This window comes from Oncorhynchus masou, unplaced genomic scaffold, assembly GCF_036934945.1.
Source record: "Oncorhynchus masou masou isolate Uvic2021 unplaced genomic scaffold, UVic_Omas_1.1 unplaced_scaffold_690, whole genome shotgun sequence".
Lineage (NCBI taxonomy): Eukaryota > Metazoa > Chordata > Actinopteri > Salmoniformes > Salmonidae > Oncorhynchus > Oncorhynchus masou.
Window position 1 is genome coordinate 143575 of NW_027013354.1, and position 22180 is coordinate 165754.

Consider the following 22180-nt stretch of genomic DNA (forward strand, 5'->3'; position numbering starts at 1 on the left):
TCATATAGGTTACGTCCCAGGTTGTTACTCTACTGTACCTGTGTATCATATAGGTTACATCCCAGGTTGTTACTGTACCTGTGTATCATATAGGTTACGTCCCAGGTTGTTACTCTACTGTACCTGTGTATCATATAGGTTACGTCCCAGGTTGTTACTGTACCTGTGTATCATATAGGTTACGTCCCAGGTCGTTACTGTACCTGTGTATCATATAGGTTACGTCCCAGGTTGTTACTGTAGCTGTGTATCATATAGGTTACATCCCAGGTTGTTACTATACTGTACCTGTGTATCATATAGGTTACGTCCCAGGTTGTTACTATACTGTACCTGTGTATCATATAGGTTACGTCCCAGGTTGTTACTATGCTGTACCTGTGTATCATATAGGTTACGTCCCAGGTTGCTACTATACTGTACCTGTGTATCATATAGGTTACGTCCCAGGTTGTTACTCTACTGTACCTGTGTATCATATAGGTTACGTCCCAGGTTGTTACTGTACCTGTGTATCATATAGGTTACGTCCCAGGTTGTTACTATACTGTACCTGTGTATCATATAGGTTACGTCCCAGGTTGTTACTATACTGTACCTGTGTATCATATAGGTTACGTCCCAGGTTGTTACTCTACTGTACCTGTGTATCATATAGGTTACGTCCCAGGTTGTTACTGTAGCTGTGTATCATATAGGTTACGTCCCAGGTTGTTACTATACTGTACCTGTGTATCATATAGGTTACGTCCCAGGTTGTTACTCTACTGTACCTGTGTATCATATAGGCTACGTCCCAGGTTGTTACTGTACCTGTGTATCATATAGGTTACGTCCCAGGTTGTTACTCTACTGTACCTGTGTATCATATAGGCTACGTCCCAGGTTGTTACTGTACCTGTTTATCATATAGGTTACGTCCCAGGTTGTTACTGTACCTGTGTATCATATAGGTTACGTCCCAGGTTGTTACTATACTGTACCTGTGTATCATATAGGTTACGTCCCAGGTTGTTACTATACTGTAGCTGTGTATCATAAGTGCCAGGTGTTACTTGCTATAGATTGTACTCAGTCTATTTTACATATTGGAGCTATCTAATCAACCTCTCTCTTTCTCTATCTCTCCATCAAACCCTCCCCCGCAATTCTCTCCTTCTCCCCCTCCCTCCCTCCCCCTCCCTCCCTCCCTCTCCCTCTCCCCTTCCCTCCCTTCCCTCCCTCTCCTCCCCCTCCCTCCCTCCCTCTTCCAGTTGAAGGACAAGGTGATAGTGGGGTGAAGGTATATCATGTCCATACCCCTTCAACCCGCCTTCCTCCACCATCCCCTCCAATAACTACTCTGTGTTTCAGTCTCAGTCTCAGGGAAAGCCAGGTAAGCACTTCCTGTCCTAAGCCTCATTCATACTGTCCGCAAGCACACAACACCAGAACTGCAGCCACACCAGCTAGCGCGTCTAGCTAGCTAAAATGAAATCTCATTTGGTTGAAGAATTGTTCTGACTTCAAAAGAAACTTGAACGCAATCATGGCGTATTTATGACTGGTAAATTCCCAGGTTCCAAGGGAGCTAATTTTGAAGGCAGCAGAAGTATCTCTCTCTCGTCTCTACCCATTATACCATCTTTGTCTCCCTTGTTCCCCTCTATACCAGCAGTGTTGGAGCCAGACAAAATATAACTTGTCCTCTTCTCTCTTCCCCTAGTGTACACCAGTGGAGGAGGTGGTATTGGAGGAGGTGGTGAAACTCCTACTCAGAAGTTTGTGAGTTATGACACAGAACTGGGCCGTTCAGAGGGCATGACCACCTGCACTTCCTGTCAACAACAGGTGATGACGAACGTGACCTATAAAGTCGGAGCCTACGCCTGGCTCATGTGCATCCTCTTCATCCTCTGTGGGTGAGTGAAGAAGAGGAGGGTGGGGGGATAGAGGGGAACAGAGGGACCCATAAAGTGGTCTTCATCCTCTGAGGGGGAGTAAAGAAGGGGAGGAGTTATAGAATGTCTTGATACTTTTGAGGGGAATTAGACGTGTCTAAAATCAACTGAACACCATGTCTCTCTCCCACCCTTCTCCCCATCAATCTCCCACCCCTCTCTCCCCCACCACTTCCACTCTCCCCATCTCCTCCTATCCCCCCTCTCTCTCCCAGGTTGGTAGTAGGCTGCTGTCTGATCCCATTCTTCATGAAACACTTTAAGGATGCGTACCACTCCTGTCCTCGTTGCAACCGCATTATCCACGTGGACAAGCCACGCTGCTGCTGACCGCCATACCACCACCCACCACTAGGAGAGCTGTTGCTGACTGCCATACCACCACCCACCACTAGGAGAGCTGCTGCTGACCGCCATACCACCACCCACCACTAGGAGAGCTGTTTCTGACTGCCATACCACCACCCACCACTAGGAGAGCTGTTGCTGACTGTCATACCACCACCCACCAAAAGGAGAGCTGTTGCTGACCGCCCTACCACCACCCACCACTAGGAGAGCTGCTGCTGACTGCCACAACATCGCCCAACACTAGGAGAGCTGCTGCTGACTGCCACACCATCGCCGACCACTAGGGGGAGCTGGTGCTGTGGCCAATATGCTTTACTACTAGCAGGGGAGCTGTGGCTCTACTCTCAGTCTGACCACTGGCCACTCTCTCGGTCTGGATTCCATTAGAAGAGCACCAGTACAGTGAAATGCCTTTCTCACAGAAAACATGCTCCCTTTCCCTCATGCACCCACAGCTCGGTGTAGGAATTTGAGAGTGGTTATATTTATCCAGCCCCATCCCTCGGCTGTTTACCAATGCAGTGGCAGGGCCAAGGTGACAGTTTTGGTAGTTCTTTGAATTGCAGATTGTCCTTTTAAATTTCGGGCTTCAATACGGCTCTTATCTACACTCTTTCAGAACAGCGAGGGAGAGGAAAAGGGGGGGGATGTTTTCAGAATGGAATCCAGCCCAAGGGAGAGACCCCCTAGCAGCAGCCCCACAGAAACCTACAGGATTACACAGTCGTAGGATGAATCCCAAAATGGCACCCTACTCCCTATATAGTGCACTACGTTCGAGAGGGAGCTAGTACAAAAGTAGTCCACTACATAGGGTATAGGGTACAATTTGGGACGCACTTTAGTTTAAATGCTGACCGAACTTACTGTACCAGAGGGTTGTAAATAGTATGAATCTGTGACCTATTTTTTGTAATATAAAAATTAAAACAAGCTAGCAGATGAAGACGTGGTAGAGCTCAACCTGGGCCTTGTTCGATAAGGGAGCAGGGTTGCACAGTTCTAGTAACCGACCCAGGTTTTCCACAAACCCCAGGTTGGAATATTGGCATATGAGAAGGGAAGAGGGTAGCCTGGGTACCAGTCTGTTAAGATATCATTCCACTCTTTGTCTTGGCAAACGTGGCTTGACAAAGAGTGGAATGTTAACACACAGACAGACTGGATTTCTCCAGGCTAGGAAGAGGCAGAACATATGGGAATACGCCAACCGGGACGTCTGATTGGTTCCCGGACTATTGCAACCCCTTGAGTAGCCTTACACAGAACCTTCAGATAGAAATGTGTTGTGTAGAACAGACATGATTCCCTGGTAAATGTCTATCTATATTCCCTTGAGTAACCTTACACACACTTCTATCTGAAGGTTGTGTATATCTGTCGGTTGGTCAACCCAGATAGTAATGTATACATTTACCAGGGAATCATGTCTTCCCTTGAATAAGGCCCTTGGTTGACCAACCGACAGACAACGAGCCCAATAATCAGATAATTATCATTATAGCTATGATTCCTACAGATCGGGCGTCATTTAGTGCTCTCCCCAGGTCCCCCCCCCCCCCCTTTCAGAAAGCTGTTATGTACATAAAGGACTGAACTGGGTGTTTCACCTTATTTTAGAATAAACCAAATATGATTTTATTGAGAAAACTCATCATTCTAACTGTCAACTACAATGACGTGCAACAACATCACACTGCTGTCCTGATCTGTTATCTTGTGTAACACCACACAGCTGACCTGTTATATTGTGTAACACCACCACACAGCTGACCTGTTATATTGTGTAACACCACCACACAGCTGACCTGTTATATTGTGTAACACCACCACACAGCTGACCTGTTATATTGTGTAACACCACACAGCTGACCTGTTATATTGTGTAACACCACCACACAGCTGACCTGATGTTGTGTTATATTGTGTAACACCACACAGCTGACCTGATGTTGTGTTATATTGTGTAACACCACACAGCTGACCTGACCTGTTATATTGTGTAACACCACCACACAGCTGACCTGATGTTTTGTTATATTGTGTAACACCACACAGCTGACCTGATGTTGTGTTATATTGTGTAACACCACCACACAGCTGACCTGATGTTGTGTTATATTGTGTAACACCACACAGCTGACCTGATTTGTTATATTGTGTAAAACCACACAGCTGACCTGACCTGTTATATTGTTTAACACCACACAGCTGACCTGATTTGTTATATTGTGTAAAACCACACAGCTGACCTGACCTGTTATATTGTGTAACACCACACAGCTGACCTGACCTGTTATATTGTTTAACACCACACAGCTGACCTGATGTTGTGTTATATTGTTTAACACCACACAGCTGACCTGATGTTTTGTTATATTGTGTAACAACACCACACAGCTGACCTGACCTGTTATATTGTGTAACACAACACAGCTGACCTGATGTTGTGTTATATTGTGTAACACCACACAGCTGACCTGATGTTGTGTTATATTGTGTAACACCACACAGCTGACCTGATGTTGTGTTATATTGTGTAACACCACACAGCTGACCTGATGTTGTGTTATATTGTGTAACACCACACAGCTGACCTGACCTGTTATATTGTGTAACACCACCACACAGCTGACCTGATGTTTTGTTATATTGTGTAACACCACACAGCTGACCTGATGTTGTGTTATATTGTGTAACACCACACAGCTGACCTGATGTTGTGTTATATTGTGTAACACCACACAGCTGACCTGACCTGTTATATTGTGTAACACCACCACACAGCTGACCTGATGTTTTGTTATATTGTGTAACACCATCACACAGCTGACCTGATGTTTTGTTATATTGTGTAACATCACACAGCTGACCTGACCTGTTATATTGTGTAACACCACCACACAGCTGACGAGAAATGGACTACTGTTATATTGCGTACATAGATTATATGCCTCTAATAAAATATATTATCACTTTTGTTGTGGTTTGGTTGTTGCATTGGACAGGGAGATGAGAGTAAATGAGAGGTGGTTCTTAACTGACTTACTGGTCAAAATAAACAAGTTGCTTTTTTATTTATTTTTTATTTAACGAGGCAAGTCATTTAAGAACAAATTCTTATTTTCAATGACGGCCTAGGAACAGTGGGTTAACTGCCTGTTCAGGTTTGCACCTTGTCAGCTCGGGGGTTTGAACTTGCAACATTCCGGTTACTAGTCCAACGCTCTAACCACTAGACTACCCTGCCACCTCTACACTCTAACCACTAGGCTACCTGCCACCTCTACACTCTAACCACTAGGCTACCCTGCCACCTCTACACTCTAACCACTAGGCTACCCTGCCACCTCTACACTCTAACCACTAGGCTACCCTGCCACCTCTACACTCTAACCACTAGGCTACCCTGCCACCTCTACACTCTAACCACTAGGCTACCCTGCCACCTCTACGCTCTAACCACTAGGCTACCCTGCCGCGAAAGACAAAAAGGTTTATCACTTCCTGTGCCTTCAGAGATGTTCGATTTGGTTCAAGTCCGTGCTCTGGCTGGGTCACTCAAGGACATTCAGAGAGACTTGTCCCGAAGCCACTCCTGCATTGTCTTGGCTGTGTGCTTAGGGGCATTGTCCTGTTGGAAGGTGAACCTTCGTCCCAGTCTGAGGTCCTGAGCACTCTGGAGCAGGTTTTCATCATGGATCTCTGTTTACTTTTCTCCGTTCATCTTTCCCTCGATCCTGACTAGTCTCCCAGTCTTTGCCGCTGAAAAACATCCCCTAAGCATGATGCTTCACCATAGGGATGGTGCCAGGTTCCCTCCAGATGTGATGCTTGGCATTTAAGCCAAAGAGTTCAATCTTGGTTTCATCAGACCAGAGAATCTTGTTTCTCATGGTCAGAGTCTTTAGGTGCCTTTTGGCAAACTCCAAGCGGGCTGTCATGTGCCTTTCACTGAGGAGTGACTTCCGTCTGGCTACTCTACTATAAAAGCCTGATTAGTGGTGCAGAGATGGTTGTCCTTCTGGAAGGTTCTCCAATCTCCACAGAGGAACTCTGGAGCTCTGTCATGAGTAACCATGGAGTTCTTGGTCACCCCGATTGCTTAGTTTGGCCAGGTGGCCAGCTCTCGGAAGAGGCCTCCATCATTTTAGAATGATGGAGGCCACGGTGTTCTTGGGAACCTTCTGGGAAAAAAAATTTGGTACCTTTCCCCAGATCTGTGCCTCGACACAATTCTGTCTCGGAGCTCTACGGACAATTCCTTTCAACCTCATGGCTTGGTTTTTGCTCTGACATGCACTGTCAACTGTGGGACATTATATAGACAGGTGTTCACCTTTCCAAATCGTGTCCAATCAATTTCATTTAGACTCCAAGTAGAGTCTAAATTCCAGGTAGACTTTAATAAAGTTATGGAAACATCAAGGGTTATCAATGGAAACACGATGCCACTGAGCTCAATTTCGAGACCAGATATTTCTGTTTTTAATACATTTGCAAACATTTCCAAAAAAAAAAAAAAAACTTAAGTCGTTATGGGGGTATTGTGATGTCATTATGGAGTATTGTGATGTCATTATGGGGTATTGTGTGTAGATTGCTGAGGAAGAACAAATATTTAATCATTTATAGAATAAGGCTGTAAACGTAACAATGTGTGGAACTAGTCAAGGGGTCTGAATACACCGCACATCCACAGCACAACTCCACTAAATTTTCTGTAAACATAATTTGGTATATTTCTGGAAGTAGGCCAACAAGACAACTTGCTCGTCCTGGTGCTGTCCTTCTCAGCATTGTTTTAACATATCCATCCAGTATATACAGTGAGTGTACAAAACATTAAGAACACCTTAATATTGAGTTGCGCAACCCCCCTTTTGACGTCAGAACAGCCTCAATTGGTCGGGTATGGACCGTACAGTGGAGAAAGCCTTCCACAGGGATGCTGGCCCATGTTGACTCTACTAGGTGGAGAAAGCCTTCCACAGGGATGCTGGCCCATGTTGACTCTACTAGGTGGAGAAAGCCTTCCACAGGGATGCTGGCCCATGTTGACTCTACTAGGTGTTGAGAGCGTTCCACAGGGATGCTGGCCCATGTTGACTCTACAAGGTGTTGAAAGTGTTCCACAGGGATGCTGGCCCATGTGGACTCTACAAGGTGGCGAAAGCGTTCCACAGGGATGCTGGCCCATGTTGACTCTACAAGGTGGCGAAAGCCTTCCACAGGGATGCTGGCCCATGTTGACTCTACAAGGTGGCGAAAGCCTTCCACAGGGATGCTGGCCCATGTTGACTCTACAAGGTGGCGAAAGCCTTCCACAGGGATGCTGGCCCATGTTGACTCTACAAGGTGGCGAAAGCCTTCCACAGGGATGCTGGCCCATGTTGACTCTACAAGGTGGCGAAAGCCTTCCACAGGGATGCTGGCCCATGTTGACTCTACAAGGTGTTGAAAGCGTTCCACAGGGATGCTGGCCCATGTTGACTCTACAAGGTGTTGAAAGCGTTCCACAGGGATGCTGGCCCATGTTGACTCTACAAGGTGTTGAAAGCGTTCCACAGGGATGCTGGCCCATGTTGACTCTACAAGGTGGCGAAAGCCTTCCACAGGGATGCTGGCCCATGTTGACTCTACAAGGTGGCGAAAGCCTTCCACAGGGATGCTGGCCCATGTTGACTCTACAAGGTGGCGAAAGCCTTCCACAGGGATGCTGGCCCATGTTGACTCTACTAGGTGGCGAAAGCCTTCCACAGGGATGCTGGCCCATGTTGACTCTACTAGGTGGCGAAAGCCTTCCACAGGGATGCTGGCCCATGTTGACTCTACAAGGTGGCGAAAGCCTTCCACAGGGATGCTGGCCCATGTTGACTCTACAAGGTGGCGAAAGCCTTCCACAGGGATGCTGGCCCATGTTGACTCTACAAGGTGTTGAAAGCGTTCCACAGGGATGCTGGCCCATGTTGACTCTACAAGGTGTTGAAAGCCTTCCACAGGGATGCTGGCCCATGTTGACTCCAATACTTCCCACAGTTGTGTCCAGTTGGCTGGATGTCCTTTAGGTGGGGGACCATTCTTGGTACACACAGGAATCTGCTGAGTGTGAAAAGCAGATTTGCATTTCTTGACACAAACCGGTGCGCCTGTCATCTACTACCAGACCCCCGTTCAAACGCACCTAATCTTTTGTCTTGTGAATTCACCCTCTGAATGGCAACACATACACAATCTATGTCTCAGTTGTCTGTAGTCTTAAAAATCCTTCTTTAACCAGGTCTCCTCCCCTTCATCTTTAACCAGGTCTCCTCCCCTTCCTCTTTAACCAGGTCTCCTCCCCTTCCTCTTTAACCCGGTCTCCTCCCCTTCCTCTTTAACCAGGTCTCCTCCCCTTCCTCTTTAACCAGGTCTCCTCCCCTTCCTCTTTAACCAGGTCTCCTCCCCTTCCTCTTTAACCAGGTCTCCTCCCCTTCCTCTTTAACCAGGTCTCCTCCTCTTCCTCTTTAACCAGGTCTCCTCCCCTTCCTCTTTAACCAGGTCTACTCCCCTTCATCTACACCGATTGAAGCGACATCAATAAGGGATCAAAGTATTTCACCTGGTCAGTCAACGTCATGTTCTGTCCGCTCGGTCTATATACACTCACTCCATATAAAACCTGGTTTTAACTCGACTCAGACGGGACTGGCAGCGAGCGCACATGTTTTTATAGAAAATTTTATTCAACATACATTTTCCAGCAAAAAAAAAACAAAAAAAAAAGGCAATATACAGGAGTAGTTGTGGTACACTGCTGCTACAGGGACGAGCTTCAACTGGAAACACACCCAATCAAGGAGGAACAAGGGCGTTGATCTGGGCCCGTATCCGCCAAGAGTCTCGGGATAGTAGAGCTGGTCTAGCAGCAGTTTGGCCTTTTTAGATCGTAAAGGAATAAGCTTGTACGGACAGATCCTAGATCAGCACTCCTAAATCAAAGACTCTTTGTGGATAACGGGCCCTGATCTCATCATCTAGGGTGACAAAACTCCAGTAACTTTTTTTTCCCAGAATTCCCTGGGTTTTCCAGAAATCCCTGTTGGATGATTCCTCTGAATCAGAGGAGTATACGCAGGTAGTCTGGAATCCTCCAACTGGGATGTGTGGAAAACCTGAGTTTTTTGGGGGGAAAAGTTATAATTTTTGAACCCTAATCCCACCGGTCAGTAGCGCAGCTCGTTATCTTAACCCTTAACATCACTATCAGAACCAACGGGTGCCGTTAGTTAAAACAAAACAGGAGAAAACAGAACCAAAACAAGAATCTAAAGAATCAAGGAACCCCCTAAAACAGAACCAAAACAAGAATCTAAAGAATCAAGGAACCCCTAAAAAAAAAAAAAAAAAAAAAAACTACACAAGAAATATGAACACCTGAATCTTCTCAGTTTGTAGCCAACCAATAACATCGTTCTGTGTTTCTCATTTCACATGTTTTTTTTGTGTTTTTATTTTTTTTAAATATATACACACAATTTCAAATCTCTTCACAAAGCCAACTATGATGGGCTTTTAGGGAGGAGGGAGGGCATTCCATCTGTGCTTAAGAAAAAAGGTCAGTGTGTTTGTTGTTCTAATAATAATTATAGTAACACTGGTTCTGTGTATATATGGTGAAACCAGAGGGCTCACTAACGGCCGAAGCTTCCTACTAAAGCAGCGCTACTCAGTCAAACTCCCCCAACACCAGAGGTGGTACAGCCCATCTCAAACCCTCAGTTAAACTCCCCCAACACAAACCCTCAGTCAAACTCCCCCAACACAAACCCTCAGTTAAACTCCCCCAACACAAACCCTCAGTCAAACTCCCCCAACACAAACCCTCAGTCAAACTCCCCCAACACAAACCCTCAGTTAAACTCCCCCAACACAAACCCTCAGTTAAACTCCCCCAACACCAGAGGTGGTACAGCCCATCTCAAACCCTCAGTTAAACTCCCCCAACACAAACCCTCAGTCAAACTCCCCCAACACAAACCCTCAGTCAAACTCCCCCAACACAAACCCTCAGTCAAACTCCCCCAACACAAACCCTCAGTCAAACTCCCCCAACACAAACCCTCAGTCAAACTCCCCCAACACAAACCCTCAGTCAAACTCCCCAAACACTAGAGGAGGTACAGCCCATCACAAACCCTCAGGGATGGAGGGAACATAACAGGGCAGGAAAAGAGGAGAGGAAGGGCAACATTAAAATCATAAGTAGGACCAAAGTTGCCGTTTGCCAGTCCTGAGAAACGGCTTTGATATGGAGCGTCAACGTGCACGATGAAAGTACAGACCACTTCTTCTCTTTTTACATTTATTTTAAACAGATGCTGTGGGTTTTAAATTTATTATACAAGAAGATATTGCAGAAAAAAAGACAAAAACTGATTTTTTTTTTTTTTTTTAAGATGGAAACACTGACTAGTTGACTAAAGGAGAAGGGGGGGGGATATGAAGAGGATCACATCAGAAATACTAGTCTCAAGCTTCAACCCTTCTGCAACTGGTTCTCTTCTTTAAAAGAGCAAATCATCCTTCTTGGTTTCTGCTAATGATGTCGCCTATCTCTTTTCTCTGCCCCCCCCCCCCACCACCACCACTATACGCAGCAGCGCTCTTGACGTTTTCAAACAACTCTTATTATTAAAAACAAAATAAACCAGGAAAAAGTCAAGTTCATCTTCCTGTCCTTTCTCCAATTTAATTTCTTTCATCCAGACAAAAATAGGCAGTCGGAGTTTAGAGAAGCCAAAAACCTAACAGCCTCAAAAACAGTAGAAGGGCGGTGGTGGGGGGAGGAAGGGGGAGAGGGGGTTTGGGTGGAAGGGGTGGTATAGTATTCATCATCATCATCATCATCATCAGCAGCCTGCTAATGGATGGATGGATCCGTGTGACAGGAGACATCACGGTGTCTGTCTGTGGAAGGTGTTAGAGGTGGGGCACAGACACTTGGTTGGTTACAGGCTGTGGTTATGGTGGGTTAAGGAGAAAGGAGAGAGAGAGGAGGAAGAGGAGAGAGGAGGGAGAGGAGAGAGGAGGGAGAGGAGAGAGGAGGGAGAGGAGAGAGGAGGAAGAGGAGAAAGAAGAGAGGAGGTAGAAAAGAGGAAGAGGGTTGAGGAAGAGGGTTGAGGAAGAGGGTTGAGGAAGAGGGTTGAGGAAGAGGGTTGAGGATTAGGGTTGAGGAAGAGGGAGGAGGAAGAGGGAGGAGGAAGAGGGGAGAGGGGAGAGGAGGGTTGCTCAGTTGTGGATCTTGATAGCTTTCTCCAGGTAGGTATAGCGACCTCTCTTCGGGGCTTTGTTGAAGTGGTCCAGGCCTAACCAGGGTCGAGGGTGGGACATGTTACCTAGAGGGGAGAAGAGGGATGTTACAAAACCACAGCACATAGTTAACATTCTGAGAGAGAGGAAGCCTGGTGGTGGTGGTGGTAGTAGTGTCACAATACCACAGCACATAGTTAACATTCTGAGAGAGAGGAAGCCTGGTGGTGGTAGTAGTGTCACAATACCACAGCACATAGTTAACATTCTGAGAGAGAGGAAGCCTGGTGGTGGTGGTAGTAGTGTCACAATACCACAGCACATAGTTAACATTCTGAGAGAGATGAAGCCTGGTGGTGGTGGTAGTTGGTAGTGTTAGTAGTAGTAGTTAGCAGTAGTAGTAGTGGTGGTAGTAGTGTCACAATACCACAGCACATAGTTCACATTCTGAGAGAGAGGAAGCCTGGTGGTGGTAGTAGTAGTAGTTAGCAGTAGTACTGTCACAAAGCCACAGCGCATAGTTAACATTCTGAGAGAGAGGAAGCCTGGTGGTGGTGGTAGTTGGTAGTAGTTAGTAGTAGTAGTAGTGGCAGTGGTAGTTAGTAGTAGAAGAGGCAGCGGTAGTTAGTAGTGGCAGCGGTAGTTAGTAGTAGAGGTGGCAGCGGTAGTTAGTAGTAGAGGTGGCAGCGGTAGTTAGCAGTAGAGGTGGCAGCGGTAGTTAGCAGTAGAGGTGGCAGCGGTAGTTAGGAGTAGAGGTGGCAGCGGTAGTTAGGAGTAGAGGTGGCAGCGGTAGTTAGGAGTAGAGGTGGCAGCGGTAGTTAGGAGTAGAGGTGGCAGCGGTAGTTAGGAGTAGAGGTGGCAGCGGTAGTTAGGAGTAGAGGTGGCAGCGGTAGTTAGGAGTAGAGGTGGCAGCGGTAGTTAGGAGTAGAGGTGGCAGCGGTAGTTAGGAGTAGAGGTGGCAGCGGTAGTTAGGAGTAGAGGTGGCAGCGGTAGTTAGGAGTAGAGGTGGCAGCGGTAGTTAGGAGTAGAGGTGGCAGCGGTAGTTAGGAGTAGAGGTGGCAGCGGTAGTTAGGAGTAGAAGTGGCAGCGGTAGTTAGTAGTAGTAGTGGCAGTTAGTAGTACAAGTGGCAGCGGCAGTTAGTAGTACAAGTGGCAGCGGCAGTTAGTAGTACAAGTGGCAGCGGCAGTTAGTAGTACAAGTGGCAGCGGAAGTTAGTGGTGGCAGCGGTAGTTAGTGGTGGCAGCGGTAGTTAGTGGTGGCAGCGGTAGTTAGTGGTGGCAGCGGTAGTTAGTGGTGGCAGCGGTAGTTAGTGGTGGCAGCGGTAGTTAGTGGTGGCAGCGGTAGTTAGTGGTGGCAGCGGTAGTTAGTGGTGGCAGCGGTAGTTAGTGGTGGCAGCGGTAGTTAGTGGTGGCAGCGGTAGTTAATGGTGGCAGCGGTAGTTAGTGGTGGCAGCGGTAGTTAGTGGTGGCAGCGGTAGTTAGTGGTGGCAGCGGTAGTTAGTGGTGGCAGCGGTAGTTAGTGGTGGCAGCGGTAGTTAGTAGTGGCAGCGGTAGTTAGTAGTGGCAGCGGTAGTTAGTAGTGGCAGCGGTAGTTAGTAGTAGAAGTGGCAGCGGTAGTTAGTAGTAGAGGTGGCAGCGGTAGTTAGTAGTAGAGGTGGCAGCGGTAGTTAGTAGTAGAGGTGGCAGCGGTAGTTAGTGGTAGAAGTGGCAGCGGTAGTTAGTAGTAGAAGTGGCAGCGGTAGTTAGTAGTAGAAGTGGCAGCGGTAGTTAGTAGTACAAGTGGCAGCGGTAGTTAGTAGTAGAAGTGGCAGCGGTTGTTAGTAGTACAAGTGGCAGCGGTAGTTAGTAGTACAAGTGGCAGCAGTAGTTAGTAGTAGAAGTGGCAGCGGTGGTTAGTAGTAGTAGTGGCAGCGGTAGTACAAGTGGCAGCGGTGGTTAGTAGTAGTAGTGGCAGCGGTAGTTAGTAGTAGTAGTGGCAGCGGTAGTTAGTAGTACAAGTGGCAGCGGTAGTTAGTAGTACAAGTGGCAGCGGTAGTTAGTAGTAGAAGTGGCAGCGGTAGTTAGTAGTAGAAGTGGCAGCGGTACTTAGCAGTGGAAGAGGCAGCGGTAGTTAGTAGTGGAAGAGGCAGCGGTAGTTAGTAGTGGAAGTGGCAGCGGTAGTTAGTAGTGGAAGAGGCAGCGGTAGTTAGTAGTAGAAGTGGCAGCGGTAGTTAGTAGTAGAAGTGGCAGCGGTAGTTAGTAGTAGAAGTGGCAGCGGTACTTAGCAGTGGAAGAGGCAGCGGTAGTTAGCAGTAGAAGTGGCAGCGGTAGTTAGTAGTACAAGTGGCAGCGGTAGTTAGTAGTACAAGTGGCAGCGGTAGTTAGTAGTAGAAGTGGCAGCGGTAGTTAGTAGTAGAAGTGGCAGCGGTAGTTAGCAGTGGAAGAGGCAGCGGTAGTTAGTAGTGGAAGAGGCAGCGGTAGTTAGTAGTGGAAGTGGCAGCGGTAGTTAGTAGTGGAAGAGGCAGCGGTAGTTAGTAGTGGAAGAGGCAGCGGTAGTTAGTAGTGGAAGTGGCAGCGGTAGTTAGTAGTAGAAGTGGCAGCGGTAGTTAGTAGTACAAGTGGCAGCGGTAGTTAGTAGTACAAGTGGCAGCGGTAGTTAGTAGTAGAAGAGGCAGCGGTAGTTAGTAGTAGAAGTGGCAGCGGTAGTTAGTAGTACAAGTGGCAGCGGTAGTTAGTAGTAGAAGAGGCAGCGTTAGTTAGTAGTAGAGGTGGCAGCGGTAGTTAGTAGTAGAAGTGGCAGCGGTAGTTAGTAGTAGTAGTGGCAGCGGTAGTTAGTAGTAGAAGAGGCAGCGGTAGTTAGTAGTAGAAGTGGCAGCGGTAGTTAGTAGTACAAGTGGCAGCGGTAGTTAGTAGTAGAAGAGGCAGCGTTAGTTAGTAGTAGAGGTGGCAGCGGTAGTTAGTAGTAGAAGTGGCAGCGGTAGTTAGTAGTAGTAGTGGCAGCGGTAGTTAGTAGTAGTAGTAGTGGCAGCGGTAGATGGTAGTAGAAGTGGCAGCGGTAGTTAGTAGTAGAAGTGGCAGCGGTAGTTGGCAGTAGAAGTGGCAGCGGTAGTTAGTAGTAGAAGTGGCAGCGGTAGTTAGTAGTAGAAGTGGCAGCGGTAGTTAGTAGTAGTAGTGGCAGCGGTAGTTAGCAGTAGAAGTGGCAGCGGTACTTAGTAGTGGAAGAGGCAGCGGTAGTTAGTAGTGGAAGAGGCAGCGGTAGTTAGTAGTGGAAGTGGCAGCGGTAGTTAGTAGTAGAAGTGGCAGCGGTAGTTAGTAGTAGTAGTGGCAGCGATAGTTAGCAGTAGAAGTGGCAGCGGTAGTTAGTAGTAGAAGAGGCAGCGGTAGTCAGTAGTAGAAGTGGCAGCGGTAGTTAGTAGTAGAAGAGGCAGCGGTAGTCAGTAGTAGAAGTGGCAGCGGTAGTTAGTAGTAGTAGTGGCAGCGGTAGTTAGCAGTAGAAGTGGCAGCGGTAGTTAGCAGTAGAAGTGGCAGCGGTAGTTCGTAGTAGAAGTAGTAGTAGTAGTAGTAGCAGCAGCAGCAGTAGTTAGTAGTAGTCGTCGTTAGTAGTAGTAGCAGCAGTAGTTAGTAGTTAGCAGTAGTAGTGGCAGCGGTAGTTAGTAGTGGCAGCGGTAGTTAGTAGTGGCAGCGGTAGTTAGTAGTGGCAGCGGTAGTTAGTAGTGGCAGCGGTAGTTAGTAGTGGCAGCGGTAGTTAGTAGTGGCAGCGGTAGTTAGTAGTGGCAGCGGTAGTTAGTAGTGGCAGCGGTAGTTAGTAGTGGCAGCGGTAGTTAGTAGCAGCAGCAGCGGTAGTTAGTAGTTAGCAGTAGTGCCACAATACCACAGCAACAACATAATAAAGCGTATTAGCTAACAGTCCCAGAATAACCACTGGGCTGACATTTGGTTCTTTCTACTGGTTATCAACAACACAGAATATCTTCTCCTCTACATTCCATTTCTTGTACAAATAGAACACCATGTTCCTGATCCAAACCCATATCAGAAACTCCGCACACTAAATAATTGTACAACTACATGTAATTTGAGACGGGGTTCATTTATTCATCTATGGCCATAATATTGGGTCAAATCACATTAGACCTATAATTCATAACAGCTAAATAATTGAATGTATTAAATGAATAGTTTCGGTCCAAAATGACAAAACACACATTGAAACTCATTTCTGAAGCTTCCATATTGCAATAGTCTACATGACATAGAAATACGCCCCCTAGAGAAGACAAGTAGCCTGGCTAGCTACCGCCCCCTCTAGAGAAGACAAGTAGCCTGGCTAGCTACCGCCCCCTAGAGAAGACAAGTAACCTGGCTAGCTACCGCCCCCTCTAGAGAAGACAAGTAGCCTGGCTAGCTACCGCCCCCTAGAGAAGACAAGTAACCTGGCTAGCTACCGCCCCCTAGAGAAGACAAGTAACCTGGCTAGCTACCGCCCCCTCTAGAGAAGACAAGTAGCCTGGCTAGCTACCGCCCCCTCTAGAGAAGACAAGTAGCCTGGCTAGCTACCGCCCCCTCTAGAGAAGACAAGTAGCCTGGCTAGCTACCGCCCCCTCTAGAGAAGACAAGTAGCCTGGCTAGCTACCGCCCCCTCTAGAGAAGACAAGTAGCCTGGCTAGCTACCGCCCCCTCTAGAGAAGACAAGTAGCCTGGCTAGCTACCGCCCCTCTAGAGAAGACAAGTAGCCTGGCTAGCTACCGCCCCCTCTAGAGAAGACAAGTAGCCTGGCTAGCTACCGCCCCCTCTAGAGAAGACAAGTAGCCTGGCTAGCTACCGCCCGCTAGAGAAGACAAGTAGCCTGGCTAGCTACCGCCCCTAGAGAAGACAAGTAGCCTGGCTAGCTACCGCCCCCTCTAGAGAAGACAAGTAGCCTGGCTAGCTACCGCCCCCTCTAGAGAAGACAAGTAGCCTGGCTAGCTACCGCCCCCTCTAGAGAAGACAAGTAGCCTGGCTAGCTACCGCCCGCTAGAGAAGACAAGTAGCCTGGCTAGCTACCGCCCCCTAGAGAAGACAAGTAGCCTGGCTAGCTACCGCCCCCTCTAGAGAAGACAAGTAGCCTGGCTAGCTACCGCCCCCTCTAGAGAAGACAAGTAGCCTGGCTAGCTACCGCCCCCTCTAGAGAAGACAAGTAGCCTGGCTAGCTACCGCCCCTAGAGAAGACAAGTAGCCTGGCTAGCTACCGCCCCTAGAGAAGACAAGTAACCTGGCTAGCTACCGCCCCTAGAGAAGACAAGTAACCTGGCTAGCTACCGCCCCCTCTAGAGAAGACAAGTAGCCTGGCTAGCTACCGCCCCTCTAGAGAAGACAAGTAGCCTGGCTAGCTACCGCCCCCTCTAGAGAAGACAAGTAGCCTGGCTAGCTACCGCCCCCTCTAGAGAAGACAAGTAGCCTGGCTAGCTACCGCCCCCTCTAGAGAAGACAAGTAGCCTGGCTAGCTACCGCCCCCTCTAGAGAAGACAAGTAGCCTGGCTAGCTACCGCCCCTCTAGAGAAGACAAGTAGCCTGGCTAGCTACCGCCCCCTCTAGAGAAGACAAGTAGCCTGGCTAGCTACCGCCCCCTCTAGAGAAGACAAGTAGCCTGGCTAGCTACCGCCCCCTCTAGAGAAGACAAGTAGCCTGGCTAGCTACCGCCCCCTCTAGAGAAGACAAGTAGCCTGGCTAGCTACCGCCCGCTAGAGAAGACAAGTAGCCTGGCTAGCTACCGCCCCCTAGAGAAGACAAGTAGCCTGGCTAGCTACCGCCCCCTCTAGAGAAGACAAGTAGCCTGGCTAGCTACCGCCCCTCTAGAGAAGACAAGTAGCCTGGCTAGCTACCGCCCCCTCTAGAGAAGACAAGTAGCCTGGCTAGCTACCGCCCGCTAGAGAAGACAAGTAGCCTGGCTAGCTACCGCCCCCTAGAGAAGACAAGTAGCCTGGCTAGCTACCGCCCCTAGAGAAGACAAGTAGCCTGGCTAGCTACCGCCCCCTCTAGAGAAGACAAGTAGCCTGGCTAGCTACCGCCCCCTCTAGAGAAGACAAGTAGCCTGGCTAGCTACCGCCCCCTCTAGAGAAGACAAGTAGCCTGGCTAGCTACCGCCCCCTAGAGAAAACAAGTAGCCTGGCTAGCTACCGCCCCCTAGAGAAGACAAGTAACCTGGCTAGCTACCACCTCCTAGAGAAGAGAGAGACTGGATCCTCTCAATCCATCCACGACATTGGACAGAAGTTTCGAAAGTAACAGAAATTGTAGTACCGACCCGTCTTTCATGGTCTAGTGTTCAAAAGAGTACCAAAGTTTTGGCATACCGTGCAAAACTAGTAGTTAGTAGTACCGTACCTGGCTGTGGCTGGAAGTCTTTCAGGTTGACCTCGTACTCATCCTCAGTGATGTGCTGATGCCGGCCCATCATCACGATCGCAAACTTGAACTGCAGACAAAACAAAGAACACAGTGAGTATTCAGTAAGGGGTTTATACTCCTCCCTCCTGGTTATAACAGGTCATAAAGTAGTTTATACTCCTCCCTCCTGGTTATAACAGGTCATCACTCAACAGGTCAGTAAGGGGTTTATACTCCTCCCTCCTGGTTATAACAGGTCATAAAGTAGTTTATACTCCGCCCTCCTGGTTATAACTGCTCATCACTCAACAGGTCAGATGGCTGATGGATGTAGCGGCTAGGCTATAGATGGCTGATGGATGTAGCAGCATAGTGGCTAGGTTATAGATGGCTGACGGATGTAGCATCATAGCGGCTAGTCTATAGATGGCTGACGGATGTAGTAGCATAGCGGCTAGGCTATAGATGGCTGATGGATGTAGCAGCATAGTGGCTAGGCTATAGATGGCTGACGGATGTAGCATCATAGCGGCTAGTCTATAGATGGCTGACGGATGTAGTAGCATAGCGGCTACGCTATAGATGGCTGACGGATGTAGCATCATAGCGGCTAGGCTATAGATGGCTGACGGATGTAGCAGCATAGCGGCTACGCTATAGATGGCTGAAGCATGGGGTTGCCATTCTGCATTTGTTTAGACTACCCCAATGGGCTAATCATTAGCTAGATCACTAAGTGTTCAGCATTTTGGCTTAGATACCTACACCGGCTTAGTATAATGACACTTAATACTATAACGATATCACTGTGAAACATAACTTAGTCAAATGTACAGCACTGTTACTGTATAAAACACACGGTCAACTGTCCATCTGGAGAGATGGGTCAGTGGGTGTGCAGAGTTTTGGTCCAGCACTGCTGAAACACACCTGAGTCAGCTTCGCAAGGTCCTGCTGAGCTGTTGATTTGTAGAATCTGGATGTTAGAGTAGGGCTGGAACTACTGTCTACACACCCAGTAACACTTCTGGGGGTGTTATACTATTGCATTAAAACATTATCGTACAACCCAAAGTGTTCATAAAATAACTCCCTCATTCAGTAAATCCGGTATGACATGACTATACTTAGCAGCAAGGTAACGAAGCATGAGGCCTCTAGACTGTCCTACCAGTGCCAAGACAGACATGAAAGAAGTTAGCCATTTTGTCTAACATGATCTGGGAACACATGATGGATATTTCTAATGTGTAACACGTCAAAATAAAAATCTGATATTTTGGGTTCTTGAGAGATGAATACTCCTGCATGTTTTCAGTGAATATTGTCCTCGACTATATGCTAGATAATTCACCACCCGAGGAACTGGCAACTCAAAACACACACGAGCTAAACTGCTAATTGTAAATATGATCTCTCAATGACATACTCTGCCAGTAAAGTAGAGCTGAAACCACCCGTTTTTAACAACAGTAACATGTAGCAGCATAGCGGCTAGGCTATAGATGGCTGATGGATGTAGTAGCATAGCGGCTAGGCTATAGATGGCTGATGGATGTAGCAGCATAGAGCTAGGCTATAGATGGCTGATGGATGTAGCAGCATAGAGCTAGGCTATACATGGCTGATGGATGTAGCAGCATAGAGCTAGGCTATAGATGGCTGATGGATGTAGCAGCATAGCGGCTAGGCTATAGATGGCTGATGGATGTAGTAGCATAGCGGCTAGGCTATAGATGGCTGATGGATGTAGCAGCATAGAGCTAGGCTATAGATGGCTGATGGATGTAGTAGCATAGAGCTAGGCTATAGATGGCTGATGGATGTAGCAGTATAGCTGATGGATGTAGCAGCATAGAGCTAGGCTATAGATGGCTGATGGATGTAGCAGCATAGAGATAGGCTATAGATGGCTGATGGATGTAGCAGCATAGCGGCTAGGCTATAGATGGCTGATGGATGTAGCAGCATAGCGGCTAGGCTATAGATGGCTGATGGATGTAGCAGCATAGCGGCTAGGCTATAGATGGCTGATGGATGTAGTAGCATAGAGCTAGGCTATAGATGGCTGTAGCGGCATAGCAGCTAGGCTATAGATGGCTGATGGATGTAGCAGCATAGAGCTAGGCTATAGATGGCTGATGGATGTAGTAGCATAGAGCTAGGCTATAGATGGCTGTAGCGGCATAGCAGCTAGGCTATAGATGGCTGATGGATGTAGCAGCATAGAGCTAGGCTATAGATGGCTGATGGATGTAGTAGCATAGCGGCTAGGCTATAGATGGCTGATGGATGTAGCAGCATAGAGCTAGGCTATAGATGGCTGATGGATGTAGTAGCATAGCGGCTAGATGGCTGATGGATGTAGCAGCATAGCGGCTAGATGGCTGATGGATGTAGCAGCATAGCGGCTAGATGGCTGATGGATGTAGCAGCATAGCGGCTAGATGGCTGATGGATGTAGCAGCATAGCGGCTAGGCTATAGATGGCTGATGGATGTAGCAGCATAGCGGCTAGGCTATAGATGGCTGATGGATGTAGCAGCATAGCGGCTAGGCTATAGATGGCTAGCCGCGTTTTAGTGGGCATTTAACAACGGTCTTCGCCACAATTCCATTTCAAACCGTCGCTCAACTGTCAGTATGATTGTGTGTATCAAAACGCTCCCTTCACACTGTGTGCTAAGTGGGAGTGGGAGCCAGCAGAGAAACAAGGGCTAGGTTTCAGACTCATAAAAGACACACCCTTGTCTACGGTACCCTCGCTTTATGCTCTTGGGGGACTCCCCGTTTGCGAGTGTACAATTATGTTGACGTCAGGGGCCTGAAACATCCCATAATTAAATTCACCATGGTTGTACATCCCGCTAAGAATAGTCAGCCGAAACTTTAACCTCACCGTCAATACGGAGAAGTCAACATACAAGTTTAAGTAAAAAACGAATGTAAAACACGTAGCAAAATGTGCTACTAATGCACACGACGGGTCAAACACGTAAAAGTAATGATGTTTCTGTTTGGTTCGCATTTGGAAATGGTAGAAATAAACATTATCCTTATTCAGAAGTTCCAGCTAGGCAGGCTAACGTTAGCTAGCTAATTCAATTTGCTAGCTATCATACAGTAGGTGTATATGAATAATTATATTAGTTAATATAAGTAGACATGCACTCATAATTGACTGTAACACATATAAATCATCCACAAGCTACTGGTGGCTGAAAACACAATTGCGGGATGAGACAAATTTCCGGACAAGGGCGGTCCATTTAAAAATCTAAATCATTAAAGTTTCCACTTCATTTGAGGGCTGAGGGGAGAGGGTGTGTCTTTTAAGTGTTTGGAATGCAGTCAAGGTCTGGGCAGATACTGTCATTGCAGGAAGCAGATTAATTGTACATTACTGTTGTCCAAATAATGGTTTTTAGAACACAAAGAATATGCAGTTGTGTAGCCTAATCATCGAAATTAACAACTTTATCAAAATTGCTTCGGTAAGAGGGCAATGTCGTCAGTAGTTTTCGGGTTTATCGTTTAGTGGACACCCTGGAAAGAGAGCAATGGCGAGGGAGGAGGAGAGAGGGAAGGGAGGAGGAGAGAGGGAAGGGAGGAGGAGAGAGGGAAGGGAGGAGGAGAGAGGGAAGGGAGAATTAGGGAGGGATTGAAGACGGGGAAGAAAGTACTGACCTTCTCAAACTCTTTCTCCTGGATTTCCAGCATGCTCTGAATCCTCCTCATCACATCTCTGAACGGCTCACCCTGAGAACACACACACAGAGGGAGTCAAACACACAGGAAAAACCCAGCAGCGTTACAATCCTCCAAGCTGTTTAAAAAGGCACAGTCAATTTAGTGTATGTAAACTTCTGACCCACTGGAATTGTGATACAGTGAATTATAAGTGAAATGATCTGTCTGTAAACAATTGTTGGAAAAATGACTTGTGTCATGCACACAGTACATGTCCTAACCGAGTTGCCAAAACTATAGTTTGTTGAAAAATGAGTTTTAATGACTCCAACCTAAGTGCAAGTAAACTTCCAACTTCAACTGTATATCAAACATTTGATCTACTCAAAGATCCATTATTAGTGTGTTCTAACCACTCCTGTAAAAACATTATCAGACACTCAACAGGAAAGTCTGATTTCATTATTACTGAAACAGGACCCAGTCCAGAAAAAATAATAATAAAAAATAATAAATTGGAGGCCTCTTTACACTTCATTGCTGTGATGCAAAACTCCTGACAA

The 22180-nt window shown here is 47.3% G+C and overlaps 1 protein-coding gene and 1 pseudogene across 1 annotated transcript; one reads left to right on the plus strand and one right to left on the minus strand.

The window, feature by feature from the left end:
* Positions 1–1272: 1272 nt before the first annotated feature.
* LOC135536969 (lipopolysaccharide-induced tumor necrosis factor-alpha factor homolog) lies at positions 1273–5270 on the plus strand (the record flags this gene model as incomplete). Its single annotated transcript, XM_064963188.1, has 3 exons — positions 1273–1375; positions 1706–1901; positions 2156–5270. Coding segments are annotated over 3 exons (414 nt in total), but the record flags the coding sequence as incomplete, so codon positions are not given.
* Positions 5271–8993: 3723 nt separating this feature from the next.
* The window catches only part of LOC135536974 (ubiquitin carboxyl-terminal hydrolase 7-like), a 90707-nt pseudogene continuing 77520 nt past the window's right edge, over positions 8994–22180 (minus strand).